This window comes from Poecilia mexicana, unplaced genomic scaffold (genome assembly GCF_051168715.1).
Source record: "Poecilia mexicana isolate PSO_F unplaced genomic scaffold, ASM5116871v1 scaffold_18, whole genome shotgun sequence".
Lineage (NCBI taxonomy): Eukaryota > Metazoa > Chordata > Actinopteri > Cyprinodontiformes > Poeciliidae > Poecilia > Poecilia mexicana.
In genome coordinates, this window is record NW_028263387.1 from 21,431,965 (window position 1) to 21,453,317 (window position 21,353).

General features: G+C 37.3%; 1 protein-coding gene across 2 annotated transcripts; it reads right to left on the reverse strand.

Annotated features, from left to right (window-relative positions):
• Positions 1 to 215: 215 nt before the first annotated feature.
• Positions 216 to 20,122, reverse strand: LOC106911179 (NLR family CARD domain-containing protein 3-like). Of its 2 annotated transcripts, XM_088015322.1 has the most exons (11): positions 20,043 to 20,122; positions 18,255 to 18,380; positions 18,113 to 18,184; positions 16,868 to 16,975; positions 13,533 to 13,602; positions 13,194 to 13,410; positions 8,255 to 10,049; positions 7,971 to 8,144; positions 4,139 to 4,312; positions 2,536 to 2,582; positions 216 to 2,434 (listed from the first exon to the last, which is right to left on the reverse strand). In XM_088015322.1, the coding sequence occupies exons 2-11, from the start codon at positions 18,329 to 18,331 to the stop codon at positions 1,896 to 1,898; spliced, it is 3,273 nt and encodes a 1,090-aa protein (XP_087871448.1). In that variant the 5' UTR covers positions 18,332 to 18,380; positions 20,043 to 20,122; the 3' UTR covers positions 216 to 1,895. The 2 variants fall into 2 exon arrangements, with proteins under 2 accessions (XP_087871448.1, XP_087871449.1); XM_088015323.1 differs by lacking the exon at positions 18,113 to 18,184.
• Positions 20,123 to 21,353: the final 1,231 nt, after the last annotated feature.

A 21,353-nucleotide genomic window follows, 5' to 3' on the forward strand; every position in this document is an offset into this window, starting at 1 on the left:
CAACCTGCACTGAAGAACATGAACACTGCCCTGCTGAAGCACATCTTCCAGTGGTGTCCCTAGTCAACCTAGTGGAGCTCCAACTCCTCATTGACTACTGTCATTTATTTAGGAGATAAACAGGTGTCTTCTATGGGTTTTTTCCCCCCTTCTCATGCTTCCCTGGTCAAGTGCCCACAGCAGACAAAGATTGCCACATTAAATCCAAGAAACAATTTTTTAAAATGATTTCATTTATTCAGGGAAAAAGTAAACACCAACCTGACCTGAAAAGCTAAACTAATAAATACCATACAGACTTGAAGCCAGAATGAAAACCTGACATTGCAACTGTTAGGGTGTGTTGACATGTCGAGCCAAATGCTGTATATAAAGAGCCATGTAGAGAATGGCCCCCACTGCTGGGGGCCATTCAGTTCAGCAGGCAGGAGATGAAGGTGAGGTTCAAAAGTTAATAAAAAAAATAAAAATGCAAACTTACAAAATGCAAAGTCCAAGAAACCAAAAATAAACCCAAAACAGAGGCATAAAGTGAACATAAGGGAACAAGGGAGGAGGGACAAGATGAGATGATGAACCAGCAAGTTGTAACTGGAGAATAAGGAGCTTAAATACTGGGAGGTTAATAGTGGGAACAATGGACCTGGGCTAATAAGCTAACTGATTGTAGGTGTCAGTAGTTGGAGCTGGAACCAGGCTGAGGAAAGAGAAAGTAACACAGGAAAGTGAGGGAGAGAATACAGGGGAACAGGAAATAATTCTAACACTTGGATTAAAGAAACATGATAAACTAGAGCAACAGAAAATAACTTGGAAGCAAGAAAAACAACTAGAATCACTAGGGAGAACAGAAGTGGAAAACTAAAGTAGAAAAATCAAAGGAACACTAAAAATGACAAAAATCCACAACCAAACTCAAACACCCCCAGATCCTAAGACCAACCTCAATGGGGCAGGATATAAAATAATGTACATAATGTTGTGCAAATATAAATAAGATGCCAGTCACTTATATAGCTTAATGTCACTCACTTTTATATCATTTATGTGTACCACTTATAACATATTAGTGAAGGAATATATTTCACATATTCTTCTTGTTGGTAATTTGTTAATCTAATCACAAGAAAAGAAACACTGCATAGTGTCATTACCGTAACATTAGAATATAGTGCTGTTCAAATGTTTCAACAGTGCAAGTAGATTACATTACACTGAAAATCTACTTCTAAACCAGTTTTCACTAACTAAGAGAACAAATATGAGCATAAAAAATGCATGTCACAGAGCTTATTGACAAAGAACTGAGAGGTCTTGGGCAAAATCTTCCATTCTGACTTTACTTTGGATGCACATCCAGTCTTTGATTCATTCCTTTTAATCGTCTGCTAATGTTTTTGCATTCTGAGAACTAATTATCCATGCTTTTATTTGATCACCTAGTTGCCGCTGTGCATCTTAGCATACCTTCCTTAGAATGGTTGCAAGGTGAACTAAATGATGCTGCCAGGCTTCTGACAAATCCTACAGGTTTTCATACGCGACTCCAATTTTGATGCAGTGACATTGACTTCAGTTTTTTTCCCAGTGTAATATAAAATTATTTTATTGACTTAAGGGTTTTCACAAATGGGCACCATTGAATATCAAAAGGTCACTGCAGCCACATGTCTCTGTGATCAGGACCTGCTGGTGACTATGATAAATTGAAAACAAATGAAGACGGAGCCTTTATTTCAGTGGTTCCTAGACTCCAGAATTCTCCTTTGTTTGGACTGAAGATTGATGGACTATATTGTTAAAACAGTTTTATTTAATGTGACTTTTTATTATTTTCTCCTGTTTTTAATGCATTGATAGCTCTTGCGATGTATTAGTTTTGAAAAGCACTTATTCTAAAATGAGACCCAACCCCCTTCTGAAACATCTCTGAACCCAAATCCAGGACAAAGAGTTTCAGTGAATTTGGTGTTGAAGGTGTAGATGTGGATCAGTGTCTCTGAAGAGACTCTGTAGAAGGACAGAGTCCCAGCAAGACAGTCCACATACACAGCTACTCTGTCAGAGGCAGAGGAGGAGAAGAAAGGAACAGGGATGAAGGCTTTTTTTTCACTATTGTGCCAAACAGTGTAACCATCATCTGAACAAATTAGACTCCAGGACTGATCATTAAATCCAAGCCAGGAATCGTCATTGACTCCTTTTCTGTTGATTCCCTTGTAACTCAGTGATACATAGACTTTCCCACCCCACTCCACCTCCCAGTAACAGCGACCAGTCAGACCATCAGTACACAGCAACTGATAGAGATCAAATCTGTCTGGATGGTCAGGATACGGCTGCTCCTCTTTCACAAGTGTCACCTTCCTGTTTCCATCAGACAGTTTGAGGAATCTGTTCACAGTGTTCAGGTCGACTGTTAGTGGACAGGAATCTGAAAAACAGAACAAACACAATGCAGTTACTGATGTATAATTGTCTGTATTCACTGATGCAAAGATGAGACAATCTGATATGAATCATAAATGCCCTTACACTTCCTCAGACCTGGTGTCATCCATTCGTCTCCTGCAGGCTCCATGCTGTAAGAAAGATGTTTTGATGGTATTAACTAGAGATGTGCCGATCAGATTTTTTCCTGCCGATACCGATACCGATCACCCATGAGGGCCGATCACCGATACCAATCACATAATTATTATTATTTTTTTTTTTTCATAAACACTACCGGTTACATTATGTGGAAAAAGGAACCATGAATTCACCTTAATTTAGACAAAAACTTGTTTTTAATAACTTTTTTCAAGAAGAAAACTAAACAAAACAGGCATTGTGCAAATTGTACTGCTATTGATAATACTATCTTTAACAGACTGAAAACATATGAAGGCTCTGAAGAGGCTAAATAATACAATGAGCCAAAATAAAACCTCTCAACATTGCCAACAAAATTCAAGTATAAAACTTAACATTCAAAGGCAAAAACAGGTTCCATTACAATAAACAATCCAGATTTACTGAATGAAAACTTCCTGATAGCATGGCGGCTAGCTGATTACTGATAGCTCTGAGTGGCTGTTTCTGACTGAGCGGAGTAATTATGCAGATCAGGGAGGAGATCGATTATTTTTTTAGAGATTATCTGTCTCATGTTAGGACAGCGAAAGTTTTAATACGTATGTAAAATGTATTTTTTTAGTTAGATGCTGCAGCTTTAAGCAGGTTCGGTGTGAGAGTCACTACCAGGTGGAGCAGAAGCGAAGCTCCGTCTGTGAAATATTACTACCTGTAGCGTAGCAGCGGTTCAACAGCGAGAGCAGAACCAGCGTCTGACATCGCAGCTCGAAGACTTAAATAATTTCGCGGGTTATTTGTTTAGCTTTCTGACCGTCATGCTAATCCGGGTGAGTGTTTGTAGCTGTGCGCTGCTTTACCTGATATCTGATCCTCCGTATGTCTTTCTTACTGCAGTGAGCCTCGATGTAGCCAAACTCCGTCAAGTATGGCACTGTTTTTATGTTGTATTAGCTTCGTTGTGTTGATGCATTTTGACCTGCTTCAATTTTCCGCTGCAACACGCAAACTTCCCCATTCACTCAGTGCGTTATAGTTACACATCGCTTAGGATTTGTTGTTGCGCGTTTGCGCAGTGAAGGAAAGAGGAGACCAGCTGCACAGGCAGGCTGGAAATGAGATGATCGGTATCGGCAACAAGAGCCAATGATCGCCGATCATGCACGTTTTCACTGAAATCGGCCCGATTATGATCGGTGACCGATCGATCGGCACACCTCTAGTATTAACACTTTTCTGTTACCAGTGTCTAATATTTTACTGGTACTACCAGTTCAGTTATAACAGATGGCGTTTCCTTATTCTGTTGCATAAGCTGTATATTTCATTTATTAAGGTTCAAATCCCAGCATTAATGATCCTAAACATAAAGCAAGAAATTAAAAAGGTATAGATCAATTCATGTTTATGAATTAGATCAAATTTTTAATCACAGCCCATTTTCAGATTTAAATTAAAAAAGAAAAACTTATTTATGCTGTGATGGAAGACAGCCTGTGTCAATTCTGGATCTAGCATTAAGCAACAGCGTAGCACTATGTGGTTGCAGAAAATGTTTCCTTACCTGAGAGAGTCCAGTTTGAAGCTTGGATTCTTCAGTATAGCTGCTAGACTCTTCATTCCTGAGTCTCCAGGATTATTGTAGCTGAGGTCCAGCTCCTTCAGGTGAGACGGGTTCACAGTCAGAGCTGAGGCCAGAGCAGCACAGCCTTCCTCTGTGATCAGGCAGCCTGAAAGCCTGCAGACACAAACACACAACACAGTTTTAAAAAAATCATCTATATTCTCAAAGTGACCCACTGGTTAGAACTGTCAGAATATTTAGTTGGCATGCTAAGAAGGTTAGAGAATCATGTCTGTTGAGCAGCAGTCTACATGCTGGCCTGTTGGCCTGACAAATAGTAAACATTATATTTTCTATCTCCCAGTGTTAAAATTAGAATGACAAAGTGGGGTTATATTGGTCAAAACATTCTGCTAATTCAAAGTTACGTCTTGGTATATTTCCCATTCATCTCAACAGATTCTCTCCAATTGAATGGATTTTCTTGGGATTCATCCTGGAGCAGGCAGATGAAGACAAACCCAGAAAAGGTTTAAACGGGCCTCAACTGGCCAACTTCATCTTCTTGTAAACAGTTCCAATGCTTCCTTTGTTTTGCCAACTTCTACGGTAGCTTCATTATGATAGTCAAATTGCTGTTATCCTCATCAGCCTCAAATCCACCAAAAATCTTCCTTTGATCCCAGAAGCAGAAAAATCTTCTGACTTGAACAAAAAAAACAAGAAAAAGCTCTCATTCTCACCCAACCTGATCCAACCAGACCAGTGATGGAAGTAGACTCAGACTCAGGAGGACAGGTCGGCCTTTGGCAAATCTCCCCGGTTGACAACACATTATAACACACACTCTACACTACTTTCTATAACACAATAAAAAATAGTCTAGATTTGATCAATCTAGACTACTTTCCATCTCTTGACTTGAACAACTTGAAGAGTCCAAACCAATATCTATGTTTATTTGACCAGAGTACCGTATTTTGTTCCCATGTGTCATGTCATTTCCTATTATTGGTTCCAGCTGTCCCTCATTTCCTGATATCCCCCACATGTATTTAATGTGTGTCATCTGATTGTCCCTGGATCCTCTGTGTTCCTTTGTTGTGATTGTTGCATGGTGGTTCTTGTTGAGCTTGGCAGTGTGCAGAGCATCTTTGCATTTTGACCTCATTAAAACATTTTTCTCACTTCATCCTGGGTCTGACAGCTCTCATCCTCATCTCAACCCTCAGTTTCATGACAAATACTCAGTTTGATATTGCAGAGAGTCCTGGTGGTTATAAACTTCTTACATTACAAATAAAAATAAGCACTAGGAACTGCAGTGCTTTTCGGTACATTCAGTGCTGCCAAAAATGCTTTATTTTTTATTTCAAGTCTCCTGTGAGACATTTTATAAACAAATTTGTTCCATTACAAATCATGTTCAGGCAACTTAATTTACTACAGATAAATTAAGTTGCCTGACTTAAGTTACCTGTAGCAAATTAAGGTTAACTGATCAGTTAAATGCCTAACATGTCTAAAATATGCCAAAATATGCTCTAGACATGTTAAATGTCATAGAAACATTTAATTGATCAGTGATATCAGGGGGCACCTCAGCTGAGTTGTCAATGCCATGATAAAGATCGTGAATACCTAAGTAACTTTTCAAAATCTACATTTTTAGGAAATGTAGAAATGTGTCCCAAAAAATGTCCCTTTGTCCCACTAACAAAGTGAAAACCTGTTAGTGACTGCTTGGTGTAGACTAGCGGTTCTCAACGTGGGCGGTACCGCCCCCCAGGGGGCGTTCAGAGTATGGCAGGGGGCGCTGGCGGACATTTTTACAAAAGGAGGGCGCTGGGATTCCTCTGGGGGGCGTTTGGTCGAAGGTAAACTTTACACCTTAAATGCACAACAATGCCAGTTTAAACTTTGAGCAACTTGCTAAAACTGTATTGTGTAACATTAAACCATGCCTGGCTGCAACTGTATCGATGGCAGCTCTTCTTCTTCTTCTTCTGTTCAGTGTTTGTTAGCTTAGCTTGGCTTTGTTAGCTTCTTGGCGTAGCTCCACTCCTGCTACCGGTAGCGTCACCGCATCAGTTCAGCGTTACACCGGCCGATGACGGTGCTGTGATTCACTTTGGTATTTTTGTACATATGTTTTGGCAGTTCTGTGATCATGTCAAAGCAGCAACTTGTATTAAAAAGTGTTTTATTTCCGTTTGAAAGCTGCCCGCTTCCATGGAAGGACAACAGAAAATCGCTCTTATAAACAGGTAATTACTAAAATCACGATACCCTGACTTTGTATCCCTCTCAAAATGAACCATTTAAATAAAAAAAATCCCTCCATGGTGATACCTCGATAGAGAGCGTTCATTTTATAGCGTTAACACCGGTGCTGTAAGTGGTCCGGTATGAAACGGGTGTGATAGAACAACACAGCACTTTAAAATTTCAATAATCAGAATACTGAAATTGTTTCCGTTGTTTTTAAAAGGTTTATGTCAGTCTGACTTTTCCCCATCGGTACGCTTCCCGACCGCTGCGCACCTTAAGGGGTAAAAAAAAAAAAAGACGCGCACATTGCGCAAAACTCTGAAACAGAGAAGAGGGACATAAAACGGAGCGACGAACTAGATATGAATTATGACATAAAAACAGAATCGGACGCTGAACAGTGAAAAATCAACACATGATGAGCAATAAACCAGGAGAGGATAATACTAATCAAAGGAAACTAAATGGAAATGAATGAAGAACAAAATGCAAGAATAAACTAAGAAACTAAAGTAAATACAGAGGAATAAACTGGTATGGCAAGACCTTTCGATCAATAATTAATAGAGAGAACTGTATGGCAAGAATAAACAGTCACTATTTCCATATAAAAGGTAAAATAATATTGTTGAAATGTCATGGGTTTGTTGAGATCACATCTAATACCTAGAATAAATATATCTTACAGACATAACAATAAAGAACTTAGAACTTATTTATGTTTTTAATTAGATTTGATATATTTATTTCTTCAATATATATTTCATGTCAGTGTTAATGTCATGAGGCTGATGACTCCATGACACTTTCAATTTGACTCATTAGGATTTGATTAAGAACCAGATTTGTTCTTTGTAATTTCTGTCCAGTAAAACTATTAATCTATAAATCAATAGACCAATATAAAGATATAATCCATGTTTCTGTCTTATATTTGTACGGCATTAAAAGGATCTGGAACTTTAGTTTTTCCACTAAAAGCTCTGGTTTGCACAATAAATGCCATGTGGGTGAAATTTTATGGATGATACTCTGATGTCCCATTCTCCTGAAGGCAGCACAGAGCTGCACCACCAGAAACCGACAGAAACACTGAAGAGAAGAAGAGCTATGATTAATGTAGTTACAGTTCAATCAATGTTTTAATGCTGCAGAGCTCAGTTGTTTTGCAAATAGATCAAACTTTAAACTGGCATTGCTGAAAATCTTTTATCTGCTCATTTTGTGGAATATTTAACAACTAGAAAATGGCAAAGAAGAATATTTTTCCACTCTGATTGGCTGCTGTAAGGCCTACACATTTTAAGTTGAATGTTCATTGCATTTTTCTTAGACACCTGTGAAAATAATTTCTATTCCCATGGCTAACTTGTCCACTTCATATCAGCACTGAGGCTGTCTTTGCTGCAACTGCTCTCTGCTGCCACGTCAGAGAAAACTCCATACTTGGTACAGTTTTCCTTTTAAAATCTACACAAACAAAAATATGCTTTAGACATGTTTATAAATGTAAAACATATGTTTTGCATAGAATGTAACACAGAATTTAAATGTATCTTACCTGAGAATCTCCAGTTCACAGTCTGGACTCATCAGTCCACTGCACAGCAGCTTCACTCCTGAATCTTTCAGGTCGTTGTTACTCAGGTCCAGATCTCTGAGACTAGATGTTGTTGAGCTGAGCAACGAGGACAGAGCTTCACAGCTTCTCTCTGAGAGGCTACACCCACTCAGTCTGACAGGACAGAAGGGGTACAAAGTAATTGTCTCATTATTATTATTATTATTATTATTATTATTATTATTATTAGGCATTTTTATAAAGCTGACTACATCTGTACTTACACAGCTTTGCTGGAGGCTTTGACTATTGGCAGCAGCTTCAGTAGAGCTTCCTCTGTAGCAGAGTATTTCTTCAGGTCAAACATCTCAAGGTCTTTCTCTGATGAAAGTAGGATGAAGAGCAGAGCTGACCACTGAGCAGGAGACAGCTGGTGGGCTGAAAGACTTCCTGTTTGTAGAGATTGTTGGATTTCCTCCACCAGAGACTGATCATTTAGTTCATTCAGGCAGTGGAACAGATTGATGCTTTTCTCAACACATAGATCATTATTTATTTTCTCCTTAATGTACTGGGCTGTGTCTTTATTAGTTGCTAAATTTTCTTCTGTCTGTGTCACAAGGCCTCTTAAGCAACGCTTATTGGCCTCCAGTGAAAGACCAAGTAGGAAGCGGAAGAACAAGTCCATGTGTCCATCTGGACTCTCTAGGGCCATGTCCACAGCACTCTTGTAGATATCTGTCTCTGAAGATTCATGATTTGCTTTTTCTAATTCCTTGGATTTCATTTCGCTTTTTGCCAGCAGATTGACTCCAGATTTGATGAAGGTCAGGTGAACATGAAGAGCAGCCAGAAACTCTTGAACACTCAGGTGGACGAAGCAGAACACCTTGTCCTGGTACAGCCCTCTCTCTTCTCTGAAGATCTGTGTGAAAACTCCTGAACACACTGAAGCTGCTCTGATATCGATGCCACACTCAACCAGGTCTGATTCATAGAAGATCAGGTTTCTTTTCATCAGCTGATCAAAAGCCAGTTTTCCCAGAGACTCGATCATCTTCTGGTTCTCTGGGCTCCAGATTGAATCTGTCTCAGCTCCTCCATCGTACTTGATGACCTTCAGTTTGGTCTGAACCACCAGGAACTGGATGTACATCTCAGTCAGGCTCTTTGGCAGATCTTCTCCATCTTTCTTTTTCAACATGTCTTCCACAACTGTAGCAGTGATCCAGCAGAAGATTGGGATGTGGCACATGATGTGGAGGCTTCTGGATTTCTTTATGTGGGAGATTACCATTCTGGCCTGCTTCTTATATCTAAATCTTTTAGTGAAGTACTCGTCTTTCTGTGGGTCAGTGAATCCTCTGATCTCTGTCACCATGCCAACAAACTCAGTGGGGATCCGATTGGCTGCTGCAGGTCTTGTGGTTATCCAGAGGTGAGCTTTGGGAAGCAGGTTCCCTCTGATGAGGTTTGTCAGAAGAACATCCACTGAGGTGGACTTTGTTATATCTGTCAGGATCTCATTGTTGTGGAAGTCCAGTGGAAGTCGACTCTCATCCAAGCCATCAAAGATGAACACAACCTTTAACTCTTCAAACCTGGAGATTCCTTTGGTTTCACTAAAAAACTGGTGAACAAGCTCCACCAAGCTGAACTGATCATCTTTTAACAGATTCAGTTCTCTGAATGTGAATGGAAACATGAACTGGATGTCTTGGTTGGTTTGGTCTTCAGCCCAGTCCAGAGTGAACTTCTGAGTCAGGACTGTTTTCCCAATGCCAGCCACTCCCTTTGTCATCACTGTTCTGATTGGTTCATCTCTTTCAGCTGAAGATTTAAATATGTCTTCATGTCTGATTGCTGTTTCTGGTCTGTCTGGTTTCCAGGACACTGATTCAATCTGTCTGACCTCATGTTCATTATTGACCTCTCCAGATCCTCCCTCTGTGATGTAGAGCTCTGTGTAGATCTGATTCAGAAAGGTTTGATTTCCTGGTTTTGTAATTCCTTCAAACACACACTGGAACTTTTTCTTCATGTTAGACTTTAGAGTTTGTTGGCATGTGATGAGCGATTCTATGAAACAAAAATAGAAAAAAAAATTTAATTTAAGAGTGATTTTGTCATGTTTCTGTGGGGGACTGAAACACAAAGAGCAATTGGAAATGAGTTTTGAAGTTTTAATACGAAAGTAAAAAGGAACTTACATTTCATCAGAGGCTATATAAACTATATCGCCAAAAAATATTTGCTCACCCATCCAAATTATTTGAGTCAGGTGTTCTGATCACTTCCATGATCCAGGTGTATAAAATGAAGCACCTATGCATGCAGACCGTTTTACAAACATTTGTGAATGAATAGGCCACTCTCAGGATCTCAGGTAATTCCACCTTTGAACTGTGATAGGATGCAACAAATCCAGTTATGAAATTTTCTTTGTCCTAAATATTCCACACTCAGCTGTCAGAAAACTGTAAGAAAATGTACAATGTGCTGTAAGACAATGGTATTGTTCAGGAACTACAGCAACTCAGCCACAAAGTGGTAGGCCAGATAAATTAACGGAGTAGGGTCAGTGGATGCTGAAGCAAATAGCATGAAGTCGCCAAGAAGTGACTGACTTCTGCAGAGTCAATCACTACAAACCTCCAAACTTCACGTGACTGTCAGATTAGCTATAGAACAGAGAGCTTCATATAATGGGCTTCCATGGTGGAGCAGCTGCATCCAAGATATACATCACCAAGTTCAATGCAAAGCATTGACTGCAGTGGTATAACACACACTGCCACTGGACTCTAGAGCAGTGGAGGCGCGTTCTCTGGAGTGACAAATTGCGGTTTTTCATCTGGCAATCTGATGGATTAGTCTGGGTTTGATGATACATGTCTGACTGTATTGTGCCAAGTGTAAAGTTTGGTGAAGTAGGCTGGTATACTAATGTAACCCGAGTGTAAATGTTGAGTTCCATTTTCTGGTTCTCTACTATTTATCCCCTTTGCCTTTCAAAATCTCGGGATAGTTGATGTATAACTGCAATTCTCGCGAGAATTACTAAGCAGCCAATCGTTGTTGAGTGTTTGAGTCACATGTATCACCGTCGGTCATTAGCTAGGTATATTAGCTGGAGCGAGAAGCATGGAAGATCAGAGCGAGTTTGGGAGAGCAGAGCTGCAGGTCGATTAAGTGTAATATTCAGTTTTTTCTGTAATCTTGTATGATGCTGATAAAATTGTACTAACTTTAGGAGTCTCCTGTCGTGAGCTGAGGAATAAGAGAAACACAAAACCGATTGTATGTCTTATGAACTGCGGAATTGGTGAGTCATTTTATGAAGACTTAGCGTTAGTCGATATCAATCCGGATGCTCTATTGCGACTCTGAACAAACAAATTGGAGAACAATGAGGTGCCTTAAATATTAAATATTTATTTTTAAAAAAAGTATTTGCATAGCTTGATGATTTTTACATTTTTGGTGTTGATTGATTTTGTATGGAGCATATTTATTGACTTTTTATGAATAAGATTTATCTTGAATTTTTGTATTTGGAAATACATTGATTACCAAAATGATGATTGGATTATTCATAGTGCAATGAGTGCCAATTGTCGTTTTTGTGTGCACACTGGAATGTTTTGATTATATATATATATTTGAGACTGGTCCTGCTTTATCATACAGGCCAGGTTTGATGGCAAGCTGAAGAATCAGGTACAAGAGCCTAAAAGGATTTCACCTGTGGTGTCATAAGATTTGGTTTCCCCACCAGGCTGGTGGGAGACTTCCTGCAGCCCATGAACAAAACTGTTCCCACTCTGATCTGACTTTTGTCAGCCTAGGAACTGCAGCAAGCGCTCTAACCAACTCACCTGACCCTGTTGAACCACCCCAGTTCAGGGGTGCGGGGGGTTTATAAACTGAATGGTGTGGCTTGTTGCCGGAACTACGGAGCTAATTTATGTTTCTTTGATTTGTTTCATTGTTTTCTTTGTTTGTTTTTTTTATTTAATATGGCCATTTGAATGTTGTTTTTTCCCTTTCTTATTGTAATGTATATATGTACATAATTATTCACTGAGAATACAAGGCACTCACATCTGCAAACTTCTAGTCTGTCTACTCCTTTATGAGTCGTATCTTGACTTCTGAGAACTAGCCCATTGATGACCTTGTTGGTCATGATCTATTTTCAGTTATTTAGAAATATAGTATACTGTTTACACAGATATGCTACACTAAGTTATACCAGCATACTTTTTGGACAATTCCATGCTCCCAACTTTGTGGGAACAGTTTGGAGCTGGCCCCTTCCTTTTCCAACATGTCTGTTCACCAAAGCATAAAGCAAAGTCCATAAAGACATGGATGACAGTCTGGTGTGGATGAACCTGACTGGCCTGCAGAGTCCTGACCTCCACCCAATAAAACACCTTTGGGATGAATTAGAGCTAAGAATGAGAGCCAGGCCTTCTTGTCCAACATCAGTATGTGACCTTGTGGACAGCCTTCCCAGAAGAGTTGAAGCTGTCCTGGATGCAAAGGGTGAACCCACATCATATTGACCCTATGGATTAGGAATGGGATGTCATTTAAGCTCATATATGAGTGAGGGCAGGTGAGCAAATAATTTTGGCAATATAGTGTATAATATGCTTTAGAAATTCAATTTAGATAAACCTTATCGTTTAGATAACAGAATAAAGAATACAGTTTGACTATAAATACAGTAAAGAATACTTTTTTCCATAATCAGTTATCTTTTATTCCATATTTCTTAAGCCCTGAATAAACATAGAAATCAAATTTCATTCATTTCATCACTGGGTAGGAGAATTAGCCAGTTTTCCAAGGGAGATCCTGATGGGGGTTAAAACCCTCTATGGTCTTATAAAACGGTTTTCATTATGTCCATTTTGCTTCAACATTTGAAGTTGTGGATGTGTTTTGTAGCCTAATTAAAGTTTTTTTTTTTCTTCACAAAATAAAATGTTCTATTTTTTGGAATGTATTAAAGTACTTTTGTATAAAACAAAAAAATTGTTTTGAGGAAAATGACAAAATAATATAATTGCAAGATTTAATCAGAATAAAGGTTAAATCTATTAAATTCTTGTAGACTTCATGTTTCTTTGAAGGTATCTATACCTGGTGTCAACTACAATAAATCTTTAAGGATCTCTTGTTCCACCATTTCTGTAGAAGAATATCTCTTACTGCTCTGCAGAAGGTCAGCCAGGTCATCCACATTCATCATTCTCAAGAAGTCAACGGTGATCTTTAAAAACGCCTCTCTGCTGCTGCTGCTCCTCTGCTTCTCATCCTTATTTCCAGACACACCCTCCTCCTCCTCATCTGGATAATCTGAACTCAAGACCTTCTGGATCTCCTTCAGCTCGTCCTTCACAAACGTCACAATCTTTTTCTCCAGTTCCTAAAGCAGAATAAGACATGAAACACCCCTCTGAAAAAGTCTGAGACAATCAAGTGATCTATAAAATGAAGTAAAAAATTAATTAACAGAAGAGATTAAAAAAGTATCTAATATATACAGACCACAAATATGGATCCCAGCCGCATTTGAGACTCATGTGGAGGCTGAACAACGTCTGGATTCTGATCGAATCTATGGACAAATCAAGAGCTTAATATATTTATCAGATCAAGTTAACGGAATATTTTCTGTATTTGACCGGTTATTTTTTTTAAACGACAGGAAAATTTAAAGCCCGTTGGTCATTTGAGGGGTTATAATTCACACCCTTGACTGGTGCACATGCGCACACATTACAGACTTTAAGCAAAGAGGTCATTGCAGAGGCAACTGAAATCAATCAATAAAAACGATCCTTTCTGAATATCATCTCATGGACTCTGAACTAAATGCGTCTTTCTGACCGGGAGCTGATAGCGTGTTGAAGAGTTATGGACCGGACGCTTTGGAGCGTCTGGTTAGGAAGCACATTCAAAAAATTTGGTAGAAATAGCGCGTTTAATTTCAGTCTCCATTACATACAGAACAGAGAAAACTAAAGAGAAAGCAAAGTTGAATCCATTTACAAAGTTGAATCGATTTAGCAGAGGAGTCAAAAGAGAGGAGCCACCAGTTTATCTTGAGGAAATAAATAAAAGTGCAGAAATTAATAGACCGTAACAATCGCAGTCCGCTGCACAACCAACGCAGACGCCTTTCCGCCGCTGCAAAGAATTTAACTTAACTCATCCTGCAGTTTTAACAAATGGAGCTGAAGACGTGACACCCCGCACCCAGGAGAGCGGCTCTAAGAAGCGCGGCAGACATAACATCTGTCTGTTTCGGGGAAGTGAAACCACGCAAAAAAAATAATAATAATAAAAAAATCCTCGTACGTCCGGACCGCACAGGGCAAAAAAAAGTTCAATAGATCGGTTTGGTACAGGCATGTCCAACTGACTGATGAACCAGCGCAGATTTCTCTGCAGATGCGACCAGGAGGAATTTGTGAAGCTGTGAGTCGTTTAATTTAATTTATTATAAGTTATTGGGGTCAGTGGTTTTTGTCACTATGGAGAAAAAGTTAGATGCATTTATCTGCTTTATGTGTGATGGGATCTGGATTCACGGTTCAACTGGGTGAAGATTAACTAAACCACATAAAAATGCAGCTAAATAGCCGATGTTAACGTGATTATAATTTGACGGGTAAAAATTGAACATGACCGATTATTTAAAATCCTGTTGGTCAAAATGACGGAGAACAAAAATGTCTAGCGCGACCTCTGGTTGATATATATCAATATATATATATATATATATATATATATATATATATATATATATATATATATATATATATATATATATATATAACAAAGAATATGACCTAACGGGTACTGTGAGATATCTTGTACAGCACTACTTTATACATATAGTGTTAGGAATAAGTAAGTCTGTGTTTTCCTCTCTTTTAGCCGCTTGCATGCTCATATACACGCACATGTAAGGATAAAGGAAACGACACATCAGGGAACGCCCTGTTTAGGGTTTAGCTTAGACAGAGACAAAAGGAACCAGAAACTGACAATTGATAGCAAAATTATTTAATCGCAACATATCTGTGAATCCTGGTTGTCCAAGTTAAGCTAAATTAATACACCAATAGTTCCAAGTGGAAACATTGGTGATACAGATTTACTCAGACAGCAACAACATGTTACACTAACACTAAACTTTTCACTCAGAGGAATTATAAAGATTATTTAAGCTGCTCAATCTACTTGATTACCTCTAATTTTTGGGGGTTACAATGAATGAGGTGACTGCTTTACAAAATAGCAATCACACCACTGATTTAACCATTTATGATAAAACTTTTGGCCTCCAATGTACCATATTTAGGTGACGAAAACCAGCATTACTAAGAAAAAGTAACTGAACGATCTCTGAAAACAAGATTTGCTTACGGACGACTGTGGCTTGTTTTAGTACCAGATCTACTTAACATGGGGATATTTAAGTAAGACGGATCAAAATGGAATATTTGGAAACAAATCAAAAATCTTACAGTTTTGATGAGCACAATCCTAAAACTGATGTGTTGAGATAAAACTTTTAATCCAAGCCCGCTTAGAAAATAAACTGGACACACTGTCTGAAGTAATGAATAATCGCTCATAAGATGGTTTGATGTTAACAAATTGGCCTTTAACGCTAAATTCTTGAGTTATGCTTGTTTTTTGTTTCCTTTTATGAGAAGAAAACACAGGGGGAAATTATAGAGACAAAACCTAAGTAATGAAATCTAAAACACTTTATAGTCAATCTTGAACTCAAGACTGCGAATTTAGAAAATTCCTAAAAACCTCAAAAATATATTTAGTCTTTTAGCAGTTATCTTATAAATAATAAGTCATCAAATTGATTCCAAATTGATCATTTGACCAGGTTTTCAGGGGGAAGAGGAATAAGCCCCAGTATCAGGCCAAATTATATGCATAAAATGGGCTACTGGATTTGATAAAAATCCAGTTAATATTCAAGATCATATTAACTGATCTTACATGCTGTGCATCCTCATTTCATTGTGCTCATTGGTTTTCCTTTTTATAAGGTTTTCCTCCACAGGTGCGACTTTACTTCTTCGTTTCCTCTTTCTCCTTTAATTAGCAATGTGCTTATCATGTTTGATCTTCTTGGTTTGAGAATCATATTGAATTTGGTTTCTTATTGGCATCATTCATGCTTTGACACCTTGAGAATAAATAAATCTGTGTTTTCCTCCACCTCTATTAGCTGCTTGCACGCATGTAAAGCTAAGGCTAAAGGACTTGACACACTAGAGAACGGCCTCTTTAAGGCGTAGCTTAGATATAAAAGGAATCAGAAACTCTTAGACGCCATTTGGTTTCGTCTCCCATAAGGAAACATGGCGATGGACCAACGCTGCATTTTGGTCTTAATAAATTGGATTGATGGTTTAAACTCACTGACTCTTCTTGAACCTCATACATTATAATATAATATATACTGAAGTCTGTACACAAGAAAGCCTGCAAACAGTTTGCTGAAGACATTTCAACAAAGGACATGGATTACTGGATCTTTACATGCAGTCTCAAGTACTACTGGATTTCAGCTTTTCAGATAGACCACTGTACATTGAATCTGATATTTATTGCAATTATTACTGAGATTTTCTAATATCATGCAGTCCTGAAGTCACCCTTAAAGAGCAGTGCATTATTTAAATGGTTTTACTAGTGATGGATTTGCAATAAATTATTTTGATAAGGAAAACAGTTATTTTATATTCCACCTCTAAGACATATAAGAAATAAAAGTTGTCATTTTGGAATGAAAACCTTTCAGTGGGTCTCATATTACACAGTTATAAAATATCCATGCAGCTCACCTCACTGCATCTGAAGGTTGATCAGTGTTAAAACTAAATAATCCATCTTTTGACTTGGTGCTCTTGAAGGACAGACAGCTTGGTCCAGGTTCTTGTTCCTGTTGTTTCCTGTGGATGAGAATGTCAGTCCAGTCAGACGCCTCTTTTATTTCCTGTCAGAAATAAACTTCTTGGATTAATAAATCTACAGTGTGAATGAAAACCATTCACCGCTGTGGACATTTTAGCCTTTAATTGATTTTACAAAGCAATCATGATCCAACAATTACAGGCTTTTTTTTACAAAAAAAATCTCCTTAAAGCTGTAACATGTAACTTTTATAAAACATGTTTTTTACATATTTGTTAAAGCTGTAACATGTAACTTTTATAAAACATGTTTTTTACATATTTGTTAAAGCTGTAACATGTAACTTTTATAAAACATGTTTTTTACATATTTGTTAAAGCTGTAACATGTAACTTTTATAAAACATGTTTTTTACATATTTGTTAAAGCTGTAACATGTAACTTTTATAAAACATGTTTTTACATATTTGTTAAAGCTGTCACCATGTCGTGACACGATGGTATGAGAGACAATCTGTGAAAAGATCAAACTCCTCCAACTATTTTTTCCATCTAAAGAAATGCAACACTGCCAGTCGAAATCAACCAATAAGAGCCTGGAGGAAGGTCTTAGTGCTGTCAATTAACCTTGTGTATGTGCTGCTTCATGTGCTAATAACAGAGAAACAAATTACCAAGACAGGAAATCTGTTTATCCGCGTCACTGATGACCATGATAACTGGCCTCAGCAATCCTAGCAGACTCTGCCAACAGGTATAAGCTAAAAGCTAAAAGCATTGCTACAGCTAGCTGAGGACAGGATGGATGAGCAGCACATACACAGGCATAATTGACAGCACTAAGAGCAGTTTGACCTTTTATAGATTATTTGTCTCATACCATACGGTCACAACATATTCACAGTTTCAACAAATATTTCAAAGACTTTTTAATGAAAGTTACATGCTGCAGTTTTAACTTCAAAGTGAAACCTGATTTCTACAAAATAAAGAAAAATAAAATGTAACTTTTTACATGCACCTTAATTTCAAAAATACATGTTTCATTACTATGGATAATAATGGCCTTCCAATACATACCACTTCCCATAGGAGCAGAATGTGCTGACATGTGAAAGATGAAATACTTTACATTGATTCAGTTACATTTTACACATGATTCAGCTACAGCTAACCTCTTTGTAGCAGAAAGCTGGTTCAGGTCAGACTGGCCAGACTCCATATCAGATTCTCTTTCAGTCTGATTTCTGCAAGTAAAGTTGGTTTAATGCTGGGAGTGCTGATCCTGACAAAGTGATGAGGAGACAGACATCTTACCTCTTGTCCTCTGGTTTCTTACATAAAGTGGTTTCAGAGAAAGGAGCTTCCTCTTCCTTGTCCTCAGACGTCTCCATGTTGCCAAATTCAGATCAATACCAGCTTAGACACACAGTCCACCTTAATCTGCAGAAAGACAGACTCCACATTAAAACTAATGTGTTGGGATTTTAGCCATAGATCAACACAATGTTAATAAAATGACACACGGCTTTCAAAGGGTTCACAAACAAAACTCTGAAAACTGCAGTGAGCACAAATATTAAGCTCTATTTAGCATGAAACCTCTAAATGAAATCTAGTGCCATCAGAGTTTCTTTTAGAGAACAAATCGTTTCATGAAGACCAAAGAACACAGCAGGTTTGGTTTAAAGATGTGGAAAAGTTTAAAGCAGAATTAGAAAATGAAACAATAGACCAAGAGTTGAACATTTCAATAAAACCAGACAGACAGGTTGGTCTGTTTATGGAAAACTGGTTATAGGCAGTTTATTGGAAAGGCACTGATAGTCATGTACTCTACAAACCTACTTTTTGGATCTTTAAAAGAAAAATCTAATTAAATTATGTGGACGTTTTGTAGGTTCAACGTAACTTTCATGATTTATAGGTGTTTAGATTTTTAGTTTTGTTGTTTCCAGTTCAGATTGTGATTTTTCTCCTTTATTTCAGTCTTTCTTTTCCTGTTCTTCATTCAGTGAAGTTAACTAGCCAGAAATATTACTCATGTAAGAGTAGCGATACTTCTTAATAACATTACTCAAGTAAATATAAAATGTATGGTGTAGAAAAACAACTCCTAAAAGTAAATCTTTCCAAAAAGTTCCTAAAGTAAATGTTTCCAAAAAGTTCCTAAAGTAAATGTAACTGACCCTCCTCTGGTATGTTCAATCCTAAAAACAAAGTGTTTAGAGATCTGCAGTTAATCATAATTTTTGACACACCCAGCAACAGTCAAGTTAGTATTTAAAAACTTTTTGAAGGAGAAATTGATCACTTCTTTGTAAAAGTCATTATTTTTGTCAATCCACCATTTTGTTTTACCACAGGAGCAGCAGCTGTAAAGCAATTTAGTTCAAGATTTATAGAAACCTTTACATAATTGTAGGTGTTGGACTAAGACTAATTTAGCACCGTTTATCTTTGGAGCAGTAATAAACAATTATTTGGTTGCAATAATTTATCACCTACATCCTCCGTAGACTGTATGAGTTAAAGTTGATCTGAGGGACAAAGTTTAATATTTCTGGTGTATTTATAGTTTTCCATTCATTAAATGTGTGACGGAAACGTTGATAACAAAGGAACATAAATTATTTTAATATTTTACCAACCATGAAGAACACAACTTTAATAAGGGTCACATAAATACTGATATCGACCATTAATGAATAAATGTGTTAAATACGATCAGCTCTCAACAGTTCTTGTCTTTAGCGACGTATTTTTACACAGAGACCAGAAGTTAAAATGGCTCGTCTTCATCCTTCGCAAACACGTAAATCTGCATTAAATCATAATTAATATATATTTACAAGTTTAACAGCAATAACAATAAAAACGACTGACGTTTAAACGCAGAGAATCAATAAACCTAAAAATGGTTCTGAGACTAATTTCTGTTTGGATAAAACAAAATGGCGAAAATGAACGAGGCTTCTGACCCATTTTCATTATTCCTCCTGACTGAACAGCAGCTGAGTCCATGAAATAAATCATAAAGAGGAATTCAATGATAGATTAATTATTATTTATACAGCTGCGTCCGCAACGAATAGATTATCTTACCTTGGAGGTTGATAGAAAATAATCTGCGCAACAGAAACACAGGTGAAAGTGAAACTTCACGACAGGTGAATTCACCTGTCAGGAACGCTATGGCAGGCCGTTTTAATATATAATCGGTTTCGTCCGCTTAACTCTACATCCCAGATATCTAACAAGAACTACATTTTGACTATTCTGAATAGTAATTTAGGATATTTCCATTTACATTCTGACTTGTAAAAATAACAATTCAAGATTTTCAGTTACATTTTGATGTATCTAAGCAAGGCCTTAAATATGAAATGGCGTGATTTACCATTTGAAGGCTCACACAACTGTAAGTTAAGGTATCTTGAGCTTAAATATGACTAATCAAATTCTTTAGATTTCATAATATAGAAATAGCTCAGTAATGTGGAGAACGCAAATTTCGCATACTTAAAGAATGCTTCATAAATCTGCAAAAAAATCTCCAATTTGTTTGATTAAAAACATTGAGTGCATTGTGTGCACAGAATGCATTTAAAAACAGCTTAGAAGTGTGAAAAGTGCTCCTGTCTGCCTATTCTCAAGGTGAAAATTGTGCCTTTTCAAAATGAGTTATTCTTTTTTTTTATTTGTCAATTAAATTTCAAAATGCTGTATAAACAATAGATGATTTGACAGAATAATTATTCAAGATGTCTGAAAAGAAAAGATGGAGATACCTTAGGAGGAATTTTAGCTAATCCAAAATACACTTTCAGATCCCTTAAGTTAGTTTAGCCTGACATTATTTGCTTTCATAATATCTATAATTTAATTTCTACAAGTCGAGTCCTAAAGGCCACCTTATCTAAAAACACATTTAAGACTTCTTGAATAATGATGTTATTTTGAGACATATTTAATTAGAATTAAGATTAGTCAGAACAAAAAGCAAATAGTCATAATTTAATTATTGATATCAGAGATATGTTTCAGATGGTCAATAATTCATGGCAGATATCTAGAATTGGAGCCTCCAAAAACCTCAAAATTAAACCTGATTCAATTTGATTAAATTGCACATATGGTATATATTTGATTTATCCAAAAAGGAAATTAAATCTTGTAACTAATATTAATTCAAGATTCCTCAAAAGGTTGTTGATGGTGATGGCAGGAAAGATGTAGTATAACAATTTGTGTTGCATCAAATTTGAAGAAGCTCCCAACTGAAGACTTTTTTTTTATTTTTTTTTATTACAGTTTAAATAAGACGATGCTCAGGGTTTTTCATAATCTTGATTATATCTAAAGTCCTTCTTTGCACCATCATGGACCAGCCTCTCCAGGGTCTCCATCAGGTCA